The 27978-nt window shown below is 39.4% G+C and overlaps 1 protein-coding gene across 1 annotated transcript; it reads right to left on the bottom strand.

Annotated features, from left to right (window-relative positions):
* Window positions 1-10571: 10571 nt before the first annotated feature.
* On the bottom strand, window positions 10572-27247 carry prdm16 (PR domain containing 16). Its single transcript, XM_053317933.1, has 14 exons — window positions 27184-27247; window positions 23329-23530; window positions 23087-23234; window positions 22691-22844; window positions 20520-22027; window positions 20380-20450; window positions 20136-20223; window positions 18039-18211; window positions 17812-17889; window positions 17254-17423; window positions 15897-16068; window positions 12536-12793; window positions 11313-11493; window positions 10572-10727 (listed from the first exon to the last, which is right to left on the bottom strand). Exons 1-14 carry the CDS (start codon window positions 27230-27232, stop codon window positions 10593-10595), a joined length of 3387 nt encoding a protein of 1128 aa, XP_053173908.1. The 5' UTR covers window positions 27233-27247; the 3' UTR covers window positions 10572-10592.
* Between the last annotated feature and the right edge of the window lie 731 nt (window positions 27248-27978).

Raw genomic sequence — 27978 nt, forward strand, 5'->3', positions numbered from 1 at the left:
TTGAGTATTTTGACTTCAGTGAATTAAAAACAATTGAAATTGAAACTCAAATGAATTTGTCAATTGAATTATTGTGGGGCTACTGCACAACAAAGCATTTTACAACCAAGACAGGAAGTTAATACAATAATAGTGTGTTTGCCATCCAGCCATAATTGTCGTTTCGTGCATAAATAATGCCACCGAAGACTCCCCAATGTATTTTATTTCACTTGAGGAAAAAGGAGACCAATATGTTGGCAGGATACTCATAGGAAACCTAAAACAATGGCTGACATATTTGTTAGGCAGAGTAACTGGAGGATCTCACAGCAGTGAGTGACGTTTTGACTTATGACCCTTAAAAACCAAACTACTCTATGTCCAGTTGGTACACTTTCTCACAGTTATCACATGTCAACAGGTGATCATTTCAATCAACTCTAACCCTTGATCCTGGTATTGTTCTATCTGATTTTGATTCATAGTAGGCTGAAGAAGTATTCCATGATTTAGTAGAGAGACTTGTATGTTCTCATTTGTTAATCAGAGACTAAACATGGACACTTGCACTGTATTTAGACACATTAATCCCCATTAATATACAGTACCAGTCAAACGTTTGGACACACTGTCTCATTGATGTGAATGGGAAAGTGTGTCCAAACTTTTGACTGGTACTGTACATGTTTAAGAAAAAAAAAAAAAAAAAAGATTTGGTTGTGGTTTGGGGAGAAGCCAGTTTCATGTCAGTGGCTATAAACGAAAGCAGGTGTGACATCAGTGTTGTTGTTCATCAGAAAGCCAGACTTTATTACATTATTGCGTTATTGAGGAAGCAAACACAGAGATACTCTCTCTCTTATCTCAGCCAATTCACAACCTGAGAGGGGTCACAATATCTGACCATGTTGTTAATGTTTGAGCAGATACAAATGATAATGTTTTGCTCACTACTCCTTCCATGACTTGTTTTACATAAAGTGTATTCAATGTTTACAAATCTAAATTACTGTGATGATGGAATGAACATAATAATCCATCAGTGTTATCAGTCATGAGGTGATTTTGAGCAATGATTTAAACTTTTTAATAATCCACAAATAATAAACTCTTAAATTTACACAGTGAGATTGCCTTGACATATAAACCATTGGGAATGTATATGAAAATACACTTTCTGAAGTTTGGTAACCTGATTATTCAAGCATTAAGTGTTACATTTCAATAAACTGTATACGTGTCAGGATCATTTATATTAGTGTAGTGTTTCTATTATTGTTTTCTCCTCCACCTTTCTACCCACAGTGAGTAATTATAACCATGTGGGACTGAAACTGACTGTGTTTTACTTTTGAAATACTGATAGTGACCATAGTAAATACACACAGTAGTCATAGTTTGATCTCTACTTTTTAAATTATAATTCTCTATTGTTTTTCCTTCTACTCGTTCTGTCTACATACTTTTTAAAACTTAATTTAAAATGTGTACAGATAATACTCTCTTGGATATTTTGTTGTAAAGATTTCCACATCCTGGCTATTCTGGACCAAAGTTTATTATTAAGTTTTACTTTATTATTTTTTCTACTTGTGCAATTTTGTTTTTAAGTGTTGTTGCTCGTCAAAATTCAGACTATTAATGACCCTATTATGCTTGATTTATTGAGGAAACATACTTTTTATAGCTCATTTAACTCTGGATTCTGGTAAACCTTGGTTTATCTCTCTAATCTGAGGAAAGTGTCTTTATCTGGAAATGTCATAAATGTTTGAACTACTAAAGGTAATGATGGATCATATATCTTGTTTCATTTGTATGTTGTGTTTTTAGTGTTGTTTTACAGATCACATGCTCCAAGTGTTATCTACTTGCACGTGAGTTTGATCAAAGGAAATCTGGTATTGAGTGACTTGGGTAAAACACTATTTAAGGCTGGGAAAACACAGAAACTACAAAGTTTAGTTCAGTAAAGTTCAGTTCATTTAGGTTCATATAATCGCATATAAAACTAAACCAAAAATACTTCAAGGATGGGGGCTTTTATCCATCATGCTCTGAACATCTTTTTTGTGTTTGTGTTTCCTCCTTTCTGCCAGCATTTGAAGATATACTTGTATATTCAGATTTAAGAATTCTTAGTTGTTTATCAGAGAATAAATATGGAAAATTGCACTGTAATTAGAGAGAACAAAGGTCAATCATAATGGTTACATTCTTTTTTTATGCATTCATTTCCATTAAAAAAACACAAACTAATATACATGATCAGCTTTACTGTGCTGCAACAGTCACAACAGTCCCATATTATGACCTAACCACTTGTCTTATGGTTTGGGGAGAAGGTGTAATATCAATGTTGTTGTTCTTCAAAAAGCCAGACTTTATTACATGATTGATTTATTGAGGAAGCAAGGACCAAAATACTCTCTCACTTCCCTTTTAATTGTGTTTTCATTAAGCCTGTGCTCATCTCAGTTAATTCACAACCTGAGAGATTTCACAATATCTAACCATGTTGGTAATGTTTGAGCAGGTAGAGATGATCATTTTTTGCTGAATAGTCCTTTAATAACTGGTATTGCATGTATACAAACTTTTTTTTTTTCTGATGATGACATGAGAATGAATGTATGAACCACTAAAGGTACTGATAAATCATCTTGTTTTAGTTGTGTGTTGTGTTTTTAGTGTTGTTTTATAGATAACATGCTCCAAGTGTTATCTATCTATCTGCACGTGAGTTAGATTAAAGAAAATCTGATAATGAGTGACCAGGGTAAAACACTATATAAGGCTGGGATTAACACAGAAACTACAAAGTTTAACTGCACAGACTGACAGTCACAGAATGGAGATGACTATGTTTATTCCACTGCTGCTGCTGATCTGCTCTTTCTCCACGGCTCAGCTTCAACCGGAGCCTGACAATGAAATTATTCCACATGGAGAGACTGAATCTCGGGGAGGAGAACCAGCAAATGCCTGTGATCAGCAACCAGCCTGTCCACAAGACATTCATGCTGTGCTGAGAGAGATGAGCACCTTGTTAGGTGAACAGAGGGTGGAGATCAGGCAGCTACAGAGAGAAAATGAAGGTACAGTAGTATGTCGGGTAGTGAAGCACGAGACAGAAATATTGTTTGCACAAAAGATGTCAGATATTTTTCTTCCCTTTTTTCAGCACAGGCAGCTAAACTGAGGGAACTGGAGGGGCAGAAGACTGAGATGGACAACTTGAAACAGGAGATCAGTCACTTACAGAGAGATAATGGAGGTATAGTCTGAGTGTTGGGGAGTGAGGGACGAGACAGAAATATTGTTTGGACAGAATATGTCTAATTGTACATTTTCTTTCTTCTTTTTTAGTACAGGCTGCTAAGCTGGAGGGGCAGAAGACTGAAGTGGACAACTTGAAACAACAGCAACAAGGTGAGGTAACCATCATAACTAATCATTTCTGCTTAAAATTACTCAGACATATTTTAAATTACTGTGTAGTACATAAATTGAACAATGAAGATCAATACAACACATTATAAAGATAACAAATGAGAAACAATGAGGTCACTGAAAGCTGAAAGCCTAATGTCACTAAAGGTCACTGAAAGCCTAAATGTATTTACAAAGGATATTAATGACATTTGTAACTGGATTTTTGGACAGTATTTTGTTCAAAAATATCCAGATTTCAGTGGATAAATCAAAACTTAATGCAAACAGTGACAATGAAATACTTTTTTTCAGCACATACATCTGAACTGATCACCATTCAAGCCAGGACAAATTCCACAGAAAACCAGGTGGAGACTCTGAAGAGAGATTCAGAAGGTAAGACTCCAAACTAATTTATACAGTATGTAGACTTTCATTGTATTTACATTTAGATGACTGAAAACCTGACCTAGAATGATGAATATCAGACAATACACAGAATAATGGTTTGTTTTTATAAATATTAATAGAAGTGGATACATAGTTATTAACCATCTTACTGTAACATCAGCCATTATTAAAGTATGTTTCTCTCACTCTCAGCCAAACAGGTGGCTTTCTCAGCCTCTCTGTTTGCTTCAGGTTCAGGACATTATGGACCATTTAACACACATACTCCTCTGGTCTTCAGACACGTCATCTCAAACATTGGAAACGCCTACAACCCACACACAGGTACTTGAATTAACAGATTTTAACTATCAATTTGACTTTTGATTACAAAAGTTGATTCTCCATTAATATGAAATGACAAAAATGTCCCACAGGGTTTTTAATTGCACCAGTGAGAGGAGCCTACCACTTCGAGTTCTACGTAAGTGCAAGTGGACATGGTTCACATCCTTCAGCTGCTATGTTGTTCAAGAATGGAGAGCTTATTTGTACTGCATATGAGCGTCAAACCGACGGTTATGGGAGTTCTGCCAATGGTGCCACACTGCTTCTAGAGGTTGGAGATGTTGTGTTTTTGAAACTGCGGGGTAACGCACGGATATATGATGATGGAGAACACTATAGCACCTTCAGTGGTCATATGCTTTTCACCATGTGAGAAAGAAACAGTCCTTTTTCTTCACACACTGTAGAAGTGTGCCAGTCTTTACTGATAGAAACTGTTTTAATGAGAAGTTTCATTCATTTTCACCTGTTTCTGAAGTGCAGTAATTCATGAGAAAATTGTGATGCTGCTCAAACATCCCTTATTTCATAATTTCATGAAAATAATCTTCAGCTTTATTCACATCAGAGACACCACTGTTATTCCTTTTTTATTCTTTGCTCCATCTCACCTTTATTGTCTGATTTTGTTACACCATGTTGTACTCTGTGCTATAGAAATGTAGATGCTCATGTTAATGTGAAAGGAAAATCCCTTCTGCACCTTTGAAAGAGAATAGCTGTATTAAAAAACAAACAATCTTGTATCTACTTATGAAACAACATTAATACATTGTACATTTTAAGTGTTTTGTTTAAAAAAACCTAAAGTATTATCTATTTGAATAAAATAATAAATATCATTGAAGTACTAATTGTGGACTATTGTGTTTTTAAATGATCATAGCTGGCAGTAGGAACTGTAAGATTGGTCAAAAGTATTTTTAATGGTTGAACAAAGGTTTAGACCCACCACCTCAACATAAACTCTACGTTTTTATTCTTAATATAATGAGTATAATTTAAACTGACTGTGTTTTTTTTCATTCATGAGAATTAAATTACCTTATTGCAGTAGTTGCATTTTAATCTCAACTTTTATAACCATAAAGTTTCTGTAATATTTCTCTGTGCCTGTTCATTCACATTCTGATCAGTGGGATTGAACACTAATTGCTTGCAGATCTGCTGGAGAGGCTCAACATATTTAAACTTGATATCAATAGTGCCACCATGAGGTCAATAATAAAACTCCTATTCTGTACTTTTTTATACCCAACTAGTTACAGCTATAAAGTTGTAGAAATTATTTAGTTTATTCATCTTTTGGATATATGCACCACATGGTGATGTGGTCAGTTATAAAGCACCTTTGAGACAGAGCCTGATGCTTTGAATCAAATTGTTGTTTGGTTGTTGCTTGTGCAGATTTATTGTTTTTAAGCTTAGCTGTTGAATGCAATTGGTCTGGTAAGCTGTTCTATCTGCTGAGCATGTCAGGCAGTCAGTGGTGCTCCACTTTGGTCCAAACTGTAATATCTCAATAATTATTTAATAATTCTCATGCTTTTGAAACAGTAACTGTACAACATACTGGGTGTTCATGTTGGTGTCCAAATATCAACAAACCTTATTCTCTGCTTAGTGAATCCCACATTTTTACATTTCAAACTTACACATACATGGTGCAACCCCTTCAGAATTACAAAGTGTTAAATATGAAATTTCCTGAATTTTTACAGCAGTTTGCACGTAGTTGTATTTTACCTCCACATTGTAACTCAGCATCATCGATGCAATTCTTTTTTAATAATATATTGAAACTATGTTCAAACTTACACATCGGCCTACATGAGATACAAACAGTTAAATAAGTCTGGATGAAAGGCAGTAATCACACCAACCCCCAATTACTTTTTTAAATCAATAAAATGTTACTCTTCATACAGCTTGTTTGGTCTCACAAGAGCCTAAGTAAACACAGCACAGGACAGTTAAACACGCACGGATATAGTCTTCTAGACACACCGCTTTGTTCACACGAAGCTCAGCTGGTAAACTAGCACAATTTACAGCTAAACAAAACACAGGTAAAACACGAGCGACTGACTGCGCAGTAGCAAAAAGCGCCCTCCGTGCGGCTGCCGAGAGTAGAGATTACATGGCAACTCACCGCAGGTGCGCTTTTCGCCGCTCTTCAGTGTTCCCGACGTAAGCAAGGTGCATGCCTGCTGTCACAGCGGTCCTCATATCTTTAATTTCACGACATAAACACATCAAACAAATCCTGAGATTTCACTGATTCCAGCATTACTGACTGTATAAACCGTCAAAGAATAATCAAAACAAACTTCCCAGTGTAAATTTACTACTCCAAATGTTGTCTTACCTTAGCTGTTTTTATGGTTAAAAGTTGTGTCTGGTCGCATAATATTCCTAGTAACAGCTACTCCAATGTCTCTGGATCATTTTGAGTCGATTTAAGCCAGTTTCCATTTATTTACATGGCATGGGGGATGAATTGCAGATAGCCTGCCTCGTCATCCTCAATGCGAACACACAGCTTTTGTCTCCATCTAGTGGTTGAACTGTGCTATTGTGACAGATTTATCCAAATGCACTACTTTCATTAGAGGGATGAGCCGTCCATATTGACCAATGGGTTCCAGACATATTGATGCACTTCATGAGAATATTGCTTGGATAAACTGATATCAATATGCAGCGCATGCGCAGCGGTGCGCCAGGCAAAACTGAGCACCTATACATATCTCTACTAAAATCTCTCTAACTTTGCAGTGGTTTACTACCCAGGCTAGTGCTTCACTATATTAGCATAAGACTTGGCACACATAATGTTCAGATGTTGTGCTACAGAGCCAGAGGATAAACCCAAAAGTATTAACTTTACTGTGATATGAAACAAGAAAAAGCAGCAAATCCTCAAATATGACAAGTTCAAACTAAAATGATCATCATTTCAGCTGGATCAGTAACTGAAATGTTTAATAAGCTATCAAAGTTGTTGATTCATTTTCTGTCTGTTGACTAATTAATTGATGGACTAATTGCCTCAGCACTAGATGGCCATAAATAATGAATTATACATTTGAAGGGAAACATTTGATCCTCTTCTTGTTTTACTGCTGTTGTAATTAAAACACACAGTGGACGTCTCATTTAAAAAGCACACAGGTTTTTATTGCATATCAATTTCATGTATAAATTCTTCATAGCATTGGAAAGATTACATTTGGTATACATTGCTATTCTACAGAATTAACATCAGTCATATCTTTTCAATGAAATTTCTCTAAAGTACATCTTCAATAATCACAAGCATCAAAAGAACTGCAATTTCAGAATTGTTCAATATTATTCTACAATCCTTTATTGTTTTTCATTATGTCTTCTCCCACAAGTCTTTTCTACATCTTTCAGAGCCACCTGCCCAAACATCTGTAAGGCAGTCAAAAACTTGAAGTCAAACCTACTAACCTAACCACATGTACAATAAGTGCATCTACGGATTTATTTTCTTTTTTTTTCTCATTTTTTGATTTGATACACATTTCACAAATGGACATCATTATGACTGCTAAACACGTCATGCACAATATCTTTTTTTTGTTTGTTTTCAATAAACATAACAGAGGCGATATACAACTCAGATTCAAACAAAACAAGCACCATCCATTTAAACCCATATTTTTCAATGTTTTTTTTTCTTCAGACAAATGCACCATTGTTTTTCATTCTTTAAAATACTATACAGTTAAAAAGAAACAATATGTATATTTTTACTTTCTCCTGTAACAGTGGGGGGAAAACAGCAACCGTGTTCTATTATGCTGAAATATATTTCAGCGGCCATCTGCCAGAATACTTTCTGAAGTTGGCAAAATGGAAAACTTCAATGCCTTCAATTCCTTTGCTTTACACAGCGCGTACTTATTACAGTAGTCCATGACAAGAATTACTACATATAGTCAACCTCAAACCTTAGCAACCAAAGTCTTTACATTTTATAACCTAAAGTTGGAAAACAATGAGTTTACCATGAATGAAATCTCATTCAGTAGAATTATAAAAAGAGACTTCTGTCTTTAGAAAAATGAGATGTCCTAGCATCACACTCCCACCTGCTGTCGTGAAGAAAAATTACAGTGCTTCTGTTTCAGGTTTTTCTTATCTCTCCATGCTGAGCTCAAGTTACTGCTCATCTATTGAAAGTGAAAGAAATCTGAATAGGTGTTTTAAGTTCTCAAGATCTAAGCCTGATCAATTTATGGCTTGGACCCATAATATGGTTTAAGTGCTAGTTTGAAAATACAGCATCAGGCCTAGTTCTGAAAGTCCCAGTAGCAGGGCGGACCAAGGCAACTATTATTAACAATGCTCATCCCCCCTGCCTTCTGCAGCTATCTACAGTTATCTACAGTAAATGACTCAGGCCCTCCATGGCACAGCTATTTTGTAGACCATATGGAATGAGTTTTCAGCATGATCTCAGAAAAAAACAGGGAATATAAAGGTAAACTCATGATCAAGAGTTTCTGTTTTCCCCATCCAGAATCAACTACAATTTTTTTTTTGTGTTAACATGTATTAGAAGGACCGGCCAGAAGAATTATGATGTTCATTTTAATACTATTTGTGGTTTAGTTTACTCTTTTTTTGGTTTCATGAATCCTTGCCTTCCTTCTTGCTTGGCCAGCTATTATTTCGCTCCAATGTAGCAAAGACCAGATGTTCATGCAGATGTGACTATGTTTTAGACTTTCAGACCAACTATTTCTTAAAGAATATTAATTGTTTACACTAAACGTATCAAATTAAAAGCAGCGGGAAAGGGGAGCCTGAAGTGGTAGAAACTAGTCAGATACAAGAGTTTGACAACATAATGCCCTTTTCTGACATTCATAGCGACAGATGTCGAAATGTGCCCCCCCCCCCCGATAATACTTGAACAAGACACATTCAGCGTATTGGGTAAAATGGTTGAACTGAAGCAAGAAAAAAACAAACAAACTACAGGACACTGCAGGACGTTACTATACCAAATAGGATCTAAAACTAACTACAGCTACCTTTCACTATAAATAAAAACAATAAATTTCATGGGTTCTTTCCATTTTGGCACACTGACGCATCAGAACTTGAGATTCAGAATCTACCTCGTGTCCTGACAGGCGCTCATTCCTTCAGCAACAAGAAAAGAGGGATAAAATTACTTTTCTTCATTTTCGCTCCTCCAGTCATGACAGAACAACCAAAAATAAATACATACACACACTTCTGAAATCAAATATATAAGAGCATAATAAGAAAAAAAAATTATGACAGCAAATGCAAGCCCCTTGGAAATGAAATGATTGTCAGAGAACAAAACATTTTCTATGGGTTATTTGGCACATACCACTCTTGCTATGAACATCTAGGTTATTTTGTACATCATATGACAATATCATACAATTTTGGTCCTTCTCTAAAATAATTATATTAATAATTTAGCACTGTGGTGCCTACAAAGAAACAATACTGTGGTATCTAAGAGGAGAGAAAGTAAATAAAATTAACAAATGATGTGAAATGAATAAGCAGAGAAAGACTTTCCTCATTTTTTGAGTGTGATTAAAATTCATTTTCAGCATGATCACGTTGGGTAACCAATTACAATGGCTAACGTCCCAGATAGCTCATTAAAATCACCAGTCACTGTGCACATTTGAACATTGAACATCATTCTCCATGTAATCATTCAAAAAAATCGGCTTAAACAGTCTACTGGAACTGTCATTTCCTCAAGTAACATTTAGTGTGGTGCTATTGTTGATTCTGCAGTTAGAACTGAAACAAGATCAGTAAATGTGTCGCCCATGATTGGTGGGGAGAACCTGGAGACAATAGTGCACGCGCCCACTATGTTCCTGGTGTTGCTCCGGGTGAAACAGCACCACCTTGTGGACATACAGTGCTAATGCAGTGCTGATGCTGCAGTGCTTTTAGCAGGCGGTGTACACAGACTTTAGTGACATACTAGTCATTCATTGTCTTTATGAGAGCCTTACGTAGGGTCTCTGGTGCTGGAGTGAGCCTTGTGGACTTGGGGAGGATCAGAGTAATGCAAGGTTAAAATGCTGTTGAGAAGCATTCATCACGTCCTTCACATCAACAGGAGCTTAGCAGTGCTTTCTCTTTGACAGTTTTGTGAGACCCCTCACCTAGGGACAATGTCTCCTTCCTCTTTCTCTCTCTCCCACAAACACACACATTCACTCACACACAAGACACACATACATACACACACACACACACACACGCATATGTGACACTGAATTCTCCACTCTTCATGTCTTCTCACTACTTATGTCCACTCATGTCTCTTGTTTCTATCCATTTGTGAAACTAATGTTCCTCCAACTCTTCCTCCCACTTCCTCTCTTTTTCTCTCTCTTCTAGATGTGGTTGAGCGGGTGAAAGCTGCTCGTCTCAGACGGTCCACCTCCCATGCTCAGCCAAGCATCCAGAGAGTTCTGGGAGGGCGCGTGCAAAGGGTTGTTCTCCGAGAGAGACAGCATCATTGCATAAGCCTGTGGGAGAAGACAGTTGACTTTTATAAAGAGGAAAGTGCATGGTTTGATATTTTCAAACATTGGTTTTTAGTAACTCTCTACTTGTCCAACAACCTGTCAAGAAATTAAAGAAGGATTCTGGTTTAATATAAAACTTTTGTATTCTATTGATAATTTTAAGATTGTCTGATGGCAAGTGTTTCTTGCTCCACTGAGCAATCTTGCCATGTTCACTGATTTCAACAATAAATCTTGTAAGTGTAATCTTGAATGCTAAATAAATGATAGAACTAATGGCCAAGACAATAAGGCCCACATTGTTATAAACCAGAATTATCCTTTAAAACTATCAGAAGATCACAGAAAATGTAAGAGTAGTTTACAGGTAAAGTGTTAGTCGGTTAAGTGAGAGAGAAAATAACAGAGGGGGCTGTTTAGTTACAGATTTATTCACTGGATTAAGAACCTCTTTTTATAAAGCCCCTGGAAACATGAAAAAATCCATCTCATCCCCTATCTCCATTTTGGCCCTGCTGTCTTTATCAGAGCATGTCTTTCCTGACCTTTCCTCTCTTAGTGGACATCCAAAAGCCAGTCACATACCTGGGTTTTAGCCTGCCTGTACAATGTCTCTTTCAATGCTTCCGACTCTAGTGAAGTGTTAAATATGTCTTTAACATCAAAGGGTTGCTCGTCACTGGCTGCTTTACGTAACCCATCCAGGCTCTTGGGAAAGCTGGGCAGACCCTCAAGATCCAAGAGAGAGCCCTCCTCCTCTATACACCTGCACACCGAGGGATGGATGGATGGATGGCAGAGATAGTGTGGTATAGATGGGTTGGTAAGGATGAGTAAATGGATGGTAAGATAGATGGATGGAAGAGATGGATGGAGAGTTCATGCCATGGAGGTGTGGGTAGGGATTTAGGTGAAATAAAATATGAAAAGAAGAGAAAAGGAGAAGTATGATTAATAAAAGGTATAGACAGCTAGCGGGAGAACACTGGAGGAAGAAAAAGGAGAAAATAGACGGAGCAGAAGCTGACCTCTCATTAGCTAAACTGAAACGAAAGATGAAAAGACTATTGATCTACACTTGTGGCAAACATATTGATGGATGAATTAACAGGATACAAAAAGAGATACCACTGTTGTCATTCTTTATTCACATCAAGTTATGATGGTTTCACTAAACAGATGACCTCACCCCTTGAAACCAGCACCCTACTCATAAATGTTCAATAGAAAAAAAGCATAAAATGAAGCTCTTCCCATTTTGAAATTCCTATTCATAACTGAGGGAGAACGATCCACAAGGAATCTAACAAATATTCAGATATATACAGATTCAAAAAGTAAATCATGTTATAAATGATGTAAGTAAGAAATGATGCACTGTACAATATTCTCAGTACAGCAAGCTTTTAGCTAGCCCGCCTTCCTAATTAATTAATGCATTTGTTATGTTGTTGCTGCTGATTTATTTTTTGTCATATACAGTCTCCTACCTTCAGTTTTCAAATTGCCAATAGAGACAATGAGATCATGACAAAAAAGACTAAATCTACATAAAGTCAGCAAGCTTTCAGAAGAAGGTGAACCAGGAGGGATTTTCGAGGGAATCTATACCCTCAGTCTTTCTTAGTGTGTTGTGTTATTTAGGATTGGCTTTAGTTGTAATGAAAAAATAAGTTTCTGTTACAGGATTTGTTGAATAGATATGTGTTTGTGGTGTATGTTGCCAGATTTAGGTAAAGAGTGTCTATGAGTCCTCTGTGTAGTTGAGTGACTAAGTGGCGTGTTTATGTTTATAACAGACTGAATACCTGCGAGTGTGTTCGTAGCTCATAGATAATGGAGCCGTCTCTGTCTCTTCCTCCTCGTCGTCTTCTTCATACACTCCTGTCGTGACAGGAGACGGGGACTCAGGCGCCTCATCGTGAGACTTTTCTGTCAGGCTGCCTTCCTCCTCCTCCTCATCGTCGCCCTCCGCTTCCTCTTCCTCCTCATCCAACCCCTGAAGCCCTAGCTTGGAGTTAGACAAACTGTGGCTGGGTGGGCGCTCCTCCTCTGCCTGGTCTGATCTGCAGATGGATCAAAGGTCACAGCAGGGAGGAAGTGTTACTAATGTTGGCAACCGTTTCTGAAACAACTGGTTCTTTCCTCCCGTGTTGGTGACATTTCAGTACAAGAAACAGGCATGCAGAGTTCACGGGTATCAAGTCTGTGGCTCTGCATGGTCTTTGTGTTAAAAATTGTTAAAAAAGCCAATTGTAATTGCGACTGTCTGACTGTCTGTCTTAAAGAACAGCTGCCAAGGTCTCTTAGCTTAGTTGAGAAGAGGGTATAAGCATGAACGAGCCTGTTAAGAGAGCCAGCACAAAATACTATCCTTTTGCATTGTGGGTGGTGTAGTACTCAGGATTTTGAGAGAAAGAAGTATATAGGGTCTGAAAGAGGGGATATCTCTATTTTTACTTTTTAAAAGAGAATTCCTCCTGACTTTAGGAATGTACAGTATTTAAATCAACTCTTTTTAATGTTTACAATGACAGAAAAGTGAGAACTTCTTTCAGTTTTTTCTTTGTGCATTGTGTTCGGTCTTGAACTAGATTGGCTGTTACCATTTTGACCACTTAAAGACATGACTCATCACGAACAGAGAGAGGAACATAAATAATCTGTTGACAGTGCGCGCAGCCCAACTCCGGTGTCCACACAAACAACATGGGTGTTGACATACTGCCCAGACTGCTTTTCAAACGGCCCACACATGATTAATTGACCAGCTCCTCAGAAACAGAGCAGGAGATGGCCTGCACCAGACTGAGCCCTCGACACTCTGTGATGGTGGAACATACTTTGTGTGACTGAGGGAAGACGATTGCTGATCTGCAAACAGGCTATCAGCACAGCGCCATTATGACCTGCCATCTGTACATTTTCCAGCCAGCGCCCCAACCCCCCCCCCCCCCGCCCCATCAACCCTAGACCACGATGTCATGGCTCATGATATCATTTCCTCTGGGACGGCAAATTTACCCCTTCCATTTTTTGCCACACAGTGGACATTTATCAAATCAGACAGGATTACCTCTGGGAAAGGGTACACAGGGACAAGATTGGGTCACACACAGTGGGTGGGTAAATGTGGGTAGGGGGACTTTCAGGGGGGAAAAAAGTTCTCCTCTTTCAATCTATATTAAATATCACCATAATCAAATTGCCAAGCTGGTTGGCGGGGAAAAAGTCCATGCCTGCATACAGAGAAAGAAGCGTAGCTCTGACATAGGGGGCCCTGGGTTTTGTCATTTAGTCTAAACACGTCAGTGGGGTGTTTGTGTTAGCAGGCCAGGAGTATGGGTATAGCGGGTGGATGGGGGAAGAGCTCCATCATCAGTGGATCTCCTCGATAAATGCCTCAACCTGAATCCCCCTTAGGGTCCAAACTGCCAGACACTGTAGCCTAGTCCCAGACAAGGAACCAGCTCCAACTCTAGTTTGATCCAAACCAATGAGCTCAAGCCATGGCCTGGGTCCTTGTTCCAGCCCTAATTATGACCTGGATTATGATCTTGAGGAGACATACCTCTTAGTCCTTCAACACTGAAGTGCTGGAAATATTGGTGTACATCTAAACTTCCTAATGTTTTTCAGAGCAGCACTGCTGCCTCAGCATCTATGACATCTCCAGCTTGGAAACTGGTCAAACAAAGTTTTCATGTGAAAACAAGAGCTACAAGGGATTTATTTTGACTTGCTATGATGCTGAAAAAGGAGTTTTAAAGGGGGAGAAACTGTGTTGCAAGGGCGGTTAAGAGCGATTACAGATAGTCATCCATGAATGTGTGTTTGCATTTGGCGTTTGACTTCAGTCACTCAGAGAGAGAATAAACAGTGGGCTGTCTGGTGGGAAGACAGAAAGCATAACACTTAGTCTGAATTACAGATATTAAAATGTCAGGCCAGCTTGTTGTGGATGAGACAGTATTGATCCCAGATGGCAGAGGGGCTAAATTGCCACTGAGTCTGCTAGCCATAATGTGTGTTGACAAGAGGAAGGGGGGATGATGGAGGAAGAGACAGACAGAAAGTGAGACTACCAGAAAGGAATTCACAATGAGTATGAAAGACACAAAGAGGGAACACATTCAAAGAAAGAGGGCAAAACCGCTGGCTGAAAGAGAAAAACATTTCATCCTCCTTTTCTTTTCCGATACCTTCTTCTTGCCTGAAACCTCTGAAGCTTCCCACAAGCTGAGCTACTAACACTGAAAGCATTTCAGGACCTGAAGCATGAAGGTGACCTTTTCATCCACTGGCCAGAGTGGCTTCTTGGTTTTTAAAACAGACCAGACATTCTCATTATTTTACACAGCAAGTTGTGGTTTTTTGAGTGGGGGAAAAAACACACTCAGGGTGATCACTCTTGCCAGAGTTACTGGTAAGCTGGGTAATTTAGCAACTACAGCGGTACTCAGCAGGTATAAATTTCAGTTCTCCACAAAGAGAGCTCTAATTAAATTTTAGACATGGCTAAAATCTATCAAACTGGAAAAACATTGATCATTAAGACAAACTCAAGACTAGTGACATGTATGTTTTCTGAGCTCCATACTACTCAGTTTAAAATTATGTAGTATTTTCACAATGAAGAAGTGAAAAAAAATTAATTGAAACATTTTGGATGGTAGAAAACAACTACGAAAAGTATATATTTAAAAAATAAACATTTGGCTTTGTCAAGTGTTTTAGCAGTAGCTTTCCAAAGTAGCATTTTAACTGACATCCACCATATAATAGCTGTGCAAGTAATATATGAACATTTATACATACATACTATATACTGTTAGTATGGAGTCAAGGAGCAACTCTGATGTTCAAGTAATTCTTGCTATGCAACTTCAAGCCACTAGAGCGCACTGTTCAATAAGAACTAGCAGTTATGCTGTTGTATACAGGAGGGACAAGGAGTAACTGAACTGAATGCACAAATGTGGCAGTCAGCTGAACAAACATACCTGGACAACTACCTAGGACAACTTCGAGTTAGATTTAGGATTAGTTTGGGGGTAAGAATCGTGGCTTGGCATACTGAGTAGAAGGTTATGCTAATGGTTCAAAAATCACTGTCTTGACAAAAATCTTAATACAACTGTTGTTCATACAAATGTGTTTTCTTTTTACCTCTTATCTGTAGAGCTGGAGGCCTGGTTCATCTCACTGTTGGAAATGAAGTTGCGGATTTCTGAGAAGTATGAGTCCTCCTTCTCATCTAAAAGTGCATGATTGTCTGGCTCGGAGTTTGGCGAGGAGATGGTGGTTCCTAGGTTGGAAAGCATCCCGGACTGTTGGCTCACTGTTGAGGAAAGTGTGCAGACATACACATCCACACACATAAACACACATGGACACCAGCCACACCCACACGCACACACACACACACACACACACACACACACATACATACATACATACATACATACATACACACACACAGACACATGCACACATGAGCATGTTTAGTTTGATGACTCTCAGACATACATAATAGATGAGTGTAAGGAAAATGCAAAACATTATAAGGTTTATTGTACACAGTATTCCCATTTTAATGCTATATTAAAAATAAGATATTGTGGGGTTTTTTAATAATTTGTGTTGTGTTTGCCTCCAACTTTGAAGGGGAATACCAGTCACATGATGTGTCACAGTTAACTAATGCAATCATTTAACAGATTCCAAATTTCAAATCTCTGTGTTTGACAAAATCAGATACTTTAATGAATTTAGACTTGCCTCAGAATAAGAGGTCAGGACACCCCAGGAAACAAAAAATCTGGTTTCTTCCACAAGAAACGTGCTGATTAATTGCCTCTTATTAATCCCTTTGTATTTGAAAAATGTAGTTTGTACTGCTATGTTGTGATGTCACAACAGTTTACAGCTCCACTGACAATAAGTTGATTAAAGTGTAAACTACATATATTGCCTTGTTTCCCTAGGATGTTTAGAAATGTTAACACAATTGTAATTGCGAAGTACAGAATACTCGGATTTAACCAGTCAAAATATTGTGTTCCATCTATATTCAGTGGTGTTCTTCTATGCTGGACAGAAAAGGGCTGTTTTTGGTGAGGCAGTAAGAAAAACAGGTGTGAGTTCTTTAATTAAATGGTTTTCACACACAAAATAATTTGTTGCACCAAGCTCAGCATTTACTGTTGTGATCAATTTCAATTTTCCAAATAGGAAATGTGAACTATGTATTATTATCAATTGTTTCTGTGGCATATACCCCTTTATTGACAGTAAATCACAGGAGAGGGGGGGGGTGTGACACGTCCACTGGTCGGGACTCAAACCGTGGTCCACTGCGTACATGGCATGCGTTTTTAACCACTCAACCATTTATGCGCCCAACTATGTATTATTTAAATATGAATAATAATATCCATATTAGTCCGTGTTTAATAATCACATTGCAGTTCCTATCGCCTTACTTTTCTCTGAGAAAATGGAGTCATAGATATTGCAAACTAACCAGGAATGTTCTCATGCTCGTGCTTCTTGAGATGGCGGTCGAGGTTGGTTTGCTGACCAAAGCAGCGGTTGCACAGGTGACACTTGAAGGGTTTCTCCTTGTTATGGATGTTGCGAACGTGGCGTTGGAGATTGGATGAGATGCTGAATGAGCGGTCACAGTATTTACACCTGCCACAGGAGAACAGAGGAATGTGAGGGAGAGTTAAGAGAGAAACAGAGCAGCACAATTAACAGGGACTGCCCTTCAACCAGAAATGAAGGCTGGGTTCATGGTGTTTTTAACTGCCCATCTGCTGAAGTGAGCAAGAAACCCATTAAAGTTCACCTTATTTTTCAAAAAATATCTAGATTTCTTAAGAAGAGAAAATCTTTCAGTAACTGAAATAAAGACAATAATGGCAGGTAAAGGCAAAGGATATGCTGATTATGTACTTTATCTATCTAAGGACAACAGTCCATCAAGTCAAGTACATTAATGCATCTTTGGGAGCAAAGAGTGAGTTTCAAATATTTCACAAAATTCAACATTAGACTGAATGAGAATAGAAAAGAATACCTGTATGGCTGTTCGCCTGTGTGTGTCCGCAAGTGTCTGGTGAGGTTTGCTGAACGAGGGAAGATTTTCCCACAGTACCTGGAGGGAAGAATGGACAGAAAGGAAGGGAGAAAGTGTGGATGAGTAAAATAAAATGTATGTTTTACTGTCACTGCTGCTAACGTAATATAATACAGTCGGGAAATAACAAGACAGCATCACAAGACATTGCACCACAAAGCAGTTACCTGCAGGCGTAGCGCTCCTTGCCCTTGCGTAGGATGGCGTCTGAGAGAGAAGGTGGTGGTGAGCGGAAGTTGAACAGTGGATGAGCCGAATGTTGCAGTGAATTGGGCGGCGTGTCCAGTTTTAGGGCACCAAAGCTCTCCAGCTTCTCTGTCATGTTCTCCATGGCTGACATCTGAGGATGAGGAGATGGTGGAGAAAACACAGATAAGATAATTGAGAGATCCTGTTTTTTTAAGTTTTTTTTTTCTTTTTTAGTTTAGCGACAAGTTCATTGTAGCAGTTTTGTTTTTAATTCTGCTATCAGTGTTTTATCTTTAATCACACCTTAACATGAGCCACACAAACCCTGTGTGTGTGTACAGTATTTGTAAGAAAAGTAAGCACTGAAAACAAAGACACAATGTCAGAAAAAACAGGGAGTGAGGGAAAGAGACAGAGAGCGGAAGCTTTGAGGAAGCAGTTTATCAGAGGTTAGCCTTGTTGGTTGTGCAAAAGGCAAGTCACCTCTATGACCTATAGCACATTCTCAAATATTCAAGTACCATTCCTCCAGTAACCCCCTACATACACCCTCACCTTAAGCTTCAGCTTTGTTCTCTACCTCTCACCTTCTGGCGAAGCTACTCTTGCTGGTCGGCAAACTGGCTAAATGAGGCATTCAAGAGTCCCAATTGGACTCATACAATACAGTTTGAGATACCCCCAACTGATAGCCACTTCCCCTCCGCTAGAAGCCTGTGAACAAAGGGGGCCGGTTATGTAGGAGTTTATTTGCCAAAAACAGCTTACATCCTTCCTTTTTTAGTGAATACGGGACGGGAGAGACACAGGGACAGACACTCCGTCTCGATGTGTTTATTCGCAGTCTGAGAACGAGTGGAGGGGGAGCGGGGTGATTTCGTCATGAGACCGAATTAGAGGTGGCATTGTGTTTGGATCACTGGGAGGATCACAGCTTAGACACAATAAGATATGATACGTTTTCACGTGGGAGCCTGTGAAAACTTTTCTTTCAGGGCATTATTGATCAGTTATGAGTAATCATTTACAAACTCTGGAATGCTGTATGACTTAAATATTCTGTGGTTTAACCTACTAGATCTAAAAAACATTAAAGGTCAAGGTCTTGAAACATATCGTTATCATCCAATAATAAATAACAGATTTAGAAGAGTATGACTACAGGGTGAGGAGAAGAAACGCTACATAATTTTTGGCTCGCTAATTACAGGAAAAGAAGATCAATGCTAGCAATTCTTATATCAAATATTTGTACAGGCATACACACATATATGTGTAATGTCATATACATCTGTCTGAATATGCACCAAATGGATGTATTGCAAAGTCACAGTTGATAGAGGACACAGATTTCCAGGTCAGATTAAACCATTTCCCCAACAAGAGCCCCCCATTCTCCTGGACACAAACACAGGATGTCCTTGATGGACACGGTGCTATTATCTAGCCAGCCAGCCAGCCACAGAGAAAAAAACTTGGAGGGGGTTGAGTTATTAGCTGGCCTGTGGGCTCCCAGTACATGAAACAATGCCACAGCTAAGATTAGCGTGGCCAAGTGAGTCAATTTGTTACAATTCAAACGGTTATTATTCTCTTTTTTATTAATACTATCATTCTTTGTAATCAAGATTTGTAGAGGTAGGGAGGGTCTAGGGACAGTCGAACAATGTGACTGATTATCAAAGGGGCTGCGATAAGAGACTGTGTCTTCTGAAAAAGGTAGAAGTGACGAGGTACACAGGCGCCATTCGGTAAACAAAGGAAGAAATCATACAGAGCCCTTGAGAAAATAACATCAACACTGTGGAATGATGTTGCATAGTACTCTATCAATTCAGGTTACAGCAGCGTGGGAGGCAGGAGAGAAGTATTTTCACATAATACATGGTTTGAAAATGATAGTCGATAGCATCTGGGAATAATCAGCCTGGATGCAATACCTGGAGGTCAATTCCCCTGTTTGGTATTTCCTTGCTATACTTTTGTGATGACTGTAACATTTATTGTTTCTACTAAGATTATATGCACTGCATTCCTACATTTGAAATGTGTATGTGTATATGGTGTCAGTCTACCTGTGGATGGAAGAGTGGTGGTGAAGGCCTGAGGAACTTCTCCTTCAGGGCTCCTACGGGGTCAAGTAGCTTCCTCTTCTCCACCCTGCTGGACCAACAACAAGGCAGAGGGTTACGTACCGAGGTCAGAGTTAATCTGCAACCTTCAACCTCATACTAAACACCAACCTCTACCTTTTTCAATGTATGTTTACAAAAGATAAAGTGGGAATAGCAGTTTCTGGTCTAATCGGGGCAGAAATACCTGTATATGGGGTCCATGAAGAATGCGGAGGGCTTGGCATAGTGCAGGGGTGGTGGCTGGTGTGGCTGTCCCTGGGGCTGCTGGTGCGGGGTGATGGAGGATTGGTGCAATGACTGGGAATGGAGGAGTGGAAACCCAGCTGGGGTTTCATCCTTGATGGAGCACCCTTTTCCAACTCCATACATGTGGTTCTTTCGATTATGTGGCTCAGCTGTCACACCATTATGACCACCTCGGTTCCGGCTGCCTATGCTGAGATCGAGTGGCTGTTCTTCACCACTAGATATTGCTAAAGGTCCACTACTACTTCCAGTACTACTGTTTGGGTTTGAGGGGTTTGTTGGGGTGGGAGGAGCTAACTTGGTCTCCTTGGGCTTTATGGTGAGATCAAATGGTGATTCTGCTGTATGAGCAGGAGCTTCTGGGGCCCCAGAAACCATCTTATGCAGTTGCTCACGAGGTGACTTGGGCTCTGCTTTAAAGAACATGCTAGGATTGAGAGCACCTCGATCAGCACTGAATGGGTATAGGGAGTTGTGGAAGTTGGGCAGGAACTGGAAGGGAAACATGGAGTGGTAGGGCAATGGACCCATCTTCTTCTCCTGATGAAGACCAATCAAACCTGGACCAAAATATTTCTCAGCAATAGAGGCGATGGCTTTGATGGAATCAGTGGTGGCTGCATTGGCATTTGTGGTGGTTGGAGGGAGGGCTTGCTCATCAGGTGGTGGGAAGAAGGAGTGCTGAGTTGATGCAGAAGAGAGAAAAGGGCGATCAATAGCGAGGTTACCCGAACTAGACACGGCTGATAACAACGCACTATTTGTGTCTTCTAATTGGTTGCCTTCTTGACTTGATGTGGCTCCAGACGGCTTCCTTCTTTTACCACTTCGCTCACGTTCACTCTCTCCATCACTGTCCAGGTCAGAACCATCACCTGAAGCGGTACCAGTGGTGGTGTCCAAATCTGTCCCACTTGTGGTATTAACATCTTCAAGGTCACTACCATCAGACATGTCAACCATCTTAGATTTTGGCTTGGCTTCTCCACTAGAAGACAAATCCAGTTTGTTCTCTCTCTCTTTGTCTTCCCCTTGACTCAAACTGTTACCTCCATTGCTGTTTGTGGAGCTAACCAGGGACAGTGGAGGGGCATCTAAGGGACTCCGAGGCAGCTTCACCTCCTGACTGCTGCTGCCCAATGGGCTCTTTATCAATGGGCTGGCCGGCAATAAAGGCGGTCGCGGATATAGTGATGGGGGGAAGATACCTGGGAAACCATGTGGGAGGGATGGGAAGCCATGGGGTCCTGGCGAGAAGGGCAAGCCAGCATGAGGGTGAGGTCTGGAGGGAAAGTAGTCAGTGAAGCCTAAACCTGACTGGTTTAGACCAGCAAGGTGGGGATGGTGGGACTTGGCCTTGGCCATGATGGGGCTGGAGCTCATTGGGATACCAGGATTGAACATCCCTGCTGGAGAGCCGTAATGGTTTTTGCCCTCACAGAAGCGGCGATGCTTGTTGAGGGAGGAGGTAGTGCTGAACAACTGCCCACAGTCCTTGCATTTAATCTGGGTGCGGCAGTCAGCATGCATACGCTTGTGGCGGCAGAGGTTGGAGAACTGGGTATAGGATTTGTGGCACACCTCGCCTGGGGGAACAAAAAGACGCAGCCCATCAGGGCCTGGTTAAACCCATTTTAACACTGTCTCTAACTCTGTATACCAAATCAACAGCAACACATACATCTGATTGGAAACTTCTGATGAAATCGCTCTAGAAAAGGATGATACTAACCTCAGCTTTTTAAAAGCTTTTAAAAGTCAAGTTAAAACTGTCTAATCTAGCTAATGTAATGTAACTAATGTGTAACTGTGAAATTTTGTAATGACAATGTAAATACTTTACTGCCAATATACACAAGTGGAAACATATATTACACATATATTTAATTACCTTAAAGGAGGAAAATAACTGGAATAGGTCTTTGATCCATAAAGTAAAAATAATGTATCAATATTAAGTTTGCATTTTTTGTAAAGAAGTCTAGACTAATCTAAACCACAAGTCATACAGTGATGCCTACAAAACAAGCTTGTCAAAAAAAGAGCATAAATGAATACAAATATGATCCCTGGAACTGTGTGTGCTTTGTTCTGAAGATGTAAACAGTATCAAAAAGTTTATATACAGTACATGAAGGGAGAAGAGACTGCAGGGTGTTGGAGAAGGAGATGAGGTGGAAAGAAAAGAGGTATAAAATAAATGGACTGTTAAGAATACAGCACCATTAACTTCAAAAGCTCTCACTTACAGATAAAGGGTTTGACACTGCTGTGGATGTGCTTATGCTGCTTGAGGCCTGACGAGGTGGCAAAGGTCTTGCCACACTCAGGACATGTGTGAGCACGTGCCCCCACGTGCTGGGAGCGGATGTGGCGCTGAAGGTTGCTGGGATCTGTGAATACCTGAAATTTGATATAAATATATTGAAATAAGTGTATAAAAATACAGTGTACACCATATTTATCATTGTCATTCTTTGCAATGTGAATGAAAATATACACTGCTTTAATAAGTTATTTCTGAATTACTAGATCTATATCCACTACCATTATGAATGAAGCCTAAAAAACAAGACCAGCAGAATTTCTGAAGCAGATAAGTCCTGTGTGTGCTGTGCACAACTTACGTGCCGGGTATGCTGTACCTTATCACAATTTTCACACTCAAAGCGTTTGCCACTATCATGTGACATCTGGTGACGGATGAGGTTGGACTTCCAGTTGAAGGCTTTGGGACACTGGTCACACTTGTACTCCCTCTCTTCTGTATGGACTATCATGTGTTGGCCCAGACTTGATAGGGAGAGTACAAGTTCATTAGCGAATTCAATAAATCTTACAAGTCATATTTGTAACACACATACAAAATCATTGTATGTTTGTATACCTGTACTCATTTGGGAAGATCTTCTCACAGTCTTTACACTCGTGGACAGGCTCGTCGCTGTCTTCGCGTTCCTGTTTGAAGTCCTCTCTCAGTGTGTCAAAAATGGAACCGGCACTGGAGCAAGAATACTTCTGGTGCCGCCGCAGCTCAAGTGTTGAGGAGAACAGCTCATCACAGTCTTCACAGCGGTACATCTGCTCGTCTGCACACACACACAAAAAACACTGATTTGTCTGACTGATCACACATAATTAAGCTCAATGAAATATGTAAATCCATTTTAACTACTTTAAGAAATGTCTCACACACTACTGAAAAAAATATCTTTCTTGTAGATTGCATCACAAAACAACAATAAACAACAGTATATTTTCAATAAATCGAAAATTAAAGATTAAAATGTTGTTTTTTTCTTTCTACAAGGAAATATCTATCTATGCAAAACAAACTGGAACAAAAAGTCTTCATAAAGATAGGGAGCAAACGTAACAATCTCTCAAAAAGTTTTTTTAGCTTATTTGTTTCCACTGACATTAAAAACATACATTTAAAAATGACTAATCTTTATGGGAGTCAAGACAATACCAGTTACGCTGTGCACAAAAAACATTTAAGTGCTTGTTGGCACCTGATGTTCACTAATGCCTGTGGGCTGCATCTTAAGTATCCAGTTGCTACAACTGTTGATCCCCAGTACTAAACAAGAACAAAAAATCTATCACCTCTCTCTGTGTTAGTTACAGCTAAATGGACTCCCACTCAAATGGTAAAATCAACAATCCAGCAATTGACATTCGCATAAAATGGAAATCAATTAGCAGTGAAACGTAGCCTTCATTAACACAGTTAATTGCTTGTTAAAGCGAATGTTTGCTGGGACTGTAGGTGTAATAGCACACAGGGGAAACAATAGGGGCTGGTCTTCCCCTTCCATGTTGATAACCTTTACAATACTTCTCACTACCAAGGTCAAATGCATAAAACTCGAGCCAGCTTTTTCAATAGCAAGTTCCTGAGTCAGACGCCAAGTTCAACAGATCAGGGGAAAGCCCAGTGGAGTGTCTTTGTGCATGGTCATAAACGTGTGTATGTGTGTGCGAGTTTGCGTGTGTTTATGTGAACATTTTCCGAAAAGAATGAGCCACAAGAAACAGAGGTAAGCAGGGGCACAGTGGCGCCAACCCCATGGTGATTTCTGCGCCAACCTGCCATACCCTCTTTGCCATGACCCAAGCAGTCAATGCCTGAGTTGGCCCCCCAGGTGTCTCCACATGCCATGCACACCCATCCATCATTTCAAGCTACACTAAATGAGTTTATCCGCAATGACTTACAGTGCATGGCTCACCTGTTTTCTACTGCATGTGACCGTTTATCCAGCTGGAACTTCTTGGACACATTAAAAGGGCATTAGTGTAGCAACATCAATGTGTCTAACCTTGGGGAGAAGGATAAATGACCTTCTGGTCAATGGGCCATTAAACTGAGCTCAAATGCTAAACTAACTAGCCCACTTTGACACCAGTGTGCACATATTTCACATGTAGAGTGAGTGTTTTACTGAAGCTTAAACACTGATAACTTTTTTTATAAAGGTGACTCAAATGCAGCTAAAATAAACTTTAATTTGTATAAAAATGGAAAAGCATGACTGTATGTTAAAAGTATGCAAACTCCTCCAGCGACAGGAACATGGATGTTTAGAAATCCTCTGAAAGGATTTCAGGTGTGCATGTATGTGCCTTTTATTGGGGATGCACGTGAATGCAGGTGCTTGCATGTGTGCATGAGTGTGTTTTTTCAGTTAGTCTGGTCTGGGCGGGTGGGGTGGGTTATAAAGGGGAGACTAATAGCTCTCTGGGAGACGATGGGAAGCACAATTATGTGCAGTTTAGCAGCTAATCTGTGAGCATGGGTGAGGTCTCTGGGGACTCCTCAAGTCCTCTACTTCAAATTCCTTCTCCGATAAGCCAGACACAGAGAGCAGGGCTGCACTGCCAAGCTCCCACTCAGCCCTGCTACCTTTCTCTCTCTCTCTCTCTCACACACAAACACGCACAAATAAATGGAACACAAAACAGACACTTTCATCCATACAGTAGGTGGAATTTGATACTGTCTTTTTCCTCCTCATTTTCTGCTTCCCTGTCTCTCTCATGCACAAATAAACATCTTCAATCAGTAGACAAACTGACTCTTATTTTTTCTTCATTCATCACTTTCTCACACTAACACACAAAGCCAAATACCTTGGCTCTGACATACACACTCTGGTAGGTGGAGTGTCTCTCTTTTCTCTCTGTCTTTATTTCACATGCATACATACAGTACACACAGGGGAATTAAAAAAAATCATTTACAATTTTGTTCCATCTTTTACATACTCTAAGATGCCAATCTGCTTCTTTTCAATAATCAAGTTTGCTTTTAGCTCCTGTTTCCTCCTGTTCCTTTGGCATGGACATGTGTGCACAAACTGAGCATCATGCAAAGGGTGAACTGCAGAACATCTCACGCACATCTTGTTCTCCCTCCACCATTTTATAACTCATGACAAGTAAGAGTAATCAGGGTTTTTTTTCTTCTTCTGTGGTTCCAAAAAGACGGGAAACATAACAAAACAATATTACCTGACAACAGCATTTCACCACAATAAGTCCAAGATGTTTAAAGAAATGCAGCGGAACTATGGCCCCTTTTCTGCTCAAGTGAACTTTGAAAGAAAAGCTCACATCGGCAGGGAGCAGCTGTCCAAGTTAGATTATGAGATAAAAAATTGGATGTATTCAGTCTGACGTATAGGGTAGTGTATACAGTAAATCAGGTTACCCACTCAGAGAAGGGACGGGTGGGTGAGAGTGCCTAAAAATGTGACACACTTTGAAATGTGAGCCACTTGACAATGTACAGCAAGGTGTAGCATAGCACTTAACCCATGATGTCGTAGATTTTAGTCTAGTAAAGGGAAGCAAAGATCAAACTAAAATACACAAATTATTTAGATAGGGTTAGGGTTAGATGGATAGGCCTAGATAGATAGATCAAAAGTTAAAGGGAATAATATTATTTTATTTAACACATTGACACATCGTGTTAAGGACTAGATTTGTTAATTTACTTAGGCAAATTTTTGACACATTTTAAACTCATATAGGCTACAAGATGACAGAAATAATAAAAAAAATGTATTCTGAATTCAGGCTGTGCATCAAGTTCAAACAACTTGTTTCTTTTACAAGATCCACAGTGTTGTTTGTAATTTTGCTGAGAGCACGGGCGATTCTCAGGGGCATTAATTTACTAAACGTCCGTAAATCTCACACCATGTCACGTACAGATAATATATTAATTGTATTATTCTTCCTGAGTGTCCCCATATAATCTATGTCAATGGACATGGCTTCGAGTAATATCTGTTTGAACTTGACTTCCCGTCAACAGAACATTTCTACTCACTAAGGATGGAATATGACAAGTGGCATTTGACGCCTTAGTACATTAGTTCAGGCAAAGAGGCCTATTACATTGCAGGATTGTAAGCGCACAATTGAAACCAGTCTCTTACAAGTAGTCTTCATTATTGGCAGGCCTATTTCAAATGACAGGTCCAGGACGGCCTTCAACCAAACGTAATAATGCGGGATTTAATTCCATCCTAGAAATTTATGGTTCGAATAATTCGCATTTCTCGAGGAAGAAAAAAAAAAGCAAAAAAGAAATAACTTGGAGGGAAAGATGGTGTCTTTTTCCCCCGTCACATTAGCGAAGTTATGGTGTGTGTTGGCCGCGAAAGCAGCACAGGATGCAGGTTGGAGTTTGTTTAAAATGTGCGCTAATGACGCGCATTAATCTTACCTTGTAGGTTGGGTGCCATGGATCCCTCGGGGAAAATACCGTCCTTCATATACACTAAAAGCTCCTCCCCTGCTTCAATGTCCCGGACAGCTTTATAATAAATCTGAAGGAGAGAGAAAGAAAGAGAGAATTTAACTTAAGGTCAAGATAGAATTAATAAGTCTGGACCTCCACATATTTATTATTGCGCTTCAAGGAAGGGCCTTATTTTTAAAGGTATTAGCATATTAATTAGCTACATTATTATTATTAAGAAAATGAAACATCATGAGTGTACAATAAGCTACATTTACCAGGCTGCAGCAGAGAGATGAAAACATCTTGTTCACAACATTCACAATTTATTTGTGCTAATTAAAAAACACCAGAGGCTATTTCAATATAGCCTATGATAAAACACAATGATTTGTTGTATGCCACATTTACTCGAACGTTATAAAATAAACAAAACAAATAGGCTATAAAGTACACAGCGATTGTTTCCTTGCAAATCACTTACAGTAAAATGAAAAAAAGGTCTGCATTCTGTCATAAAGAATAACTCAAACATTCAAAAAGAGAAAATGCAGAAGAAAACCAGACGATAATGAGTCTAAACAGTCTGAGAGAAAAGTGGTGAGTGAAACGAAAATAAACCTCAAACAGCACAGCGGCTCTGCGCTTTTTATTTACAGCTGCAGCAAACCGGGAAATGTCGGAGTCTTTATCTGCACAGAACAATTCATTTGATTGAGGCCGTTTAACTTGTGTGATTGAGCATAAATTGTTCTGTCCCGTTGAACAACAAATGAGTTT

Source organism: Scomber japonicus, chromosome 4, assembly GCF_027409825.1.
Source record: "Scomber japonicus isolate fScoJap1 chromosome 4, fScoJap1.pri, whole genome shotgun sequence".
In the NCBI taxonomy this organism is placed as follows: domain Eukaryota; kingdom Metazoa; phylum Chordata; class Actinopteri; order Scombriformes; family Scombridae; genus Scomber; species Scomber japonicus.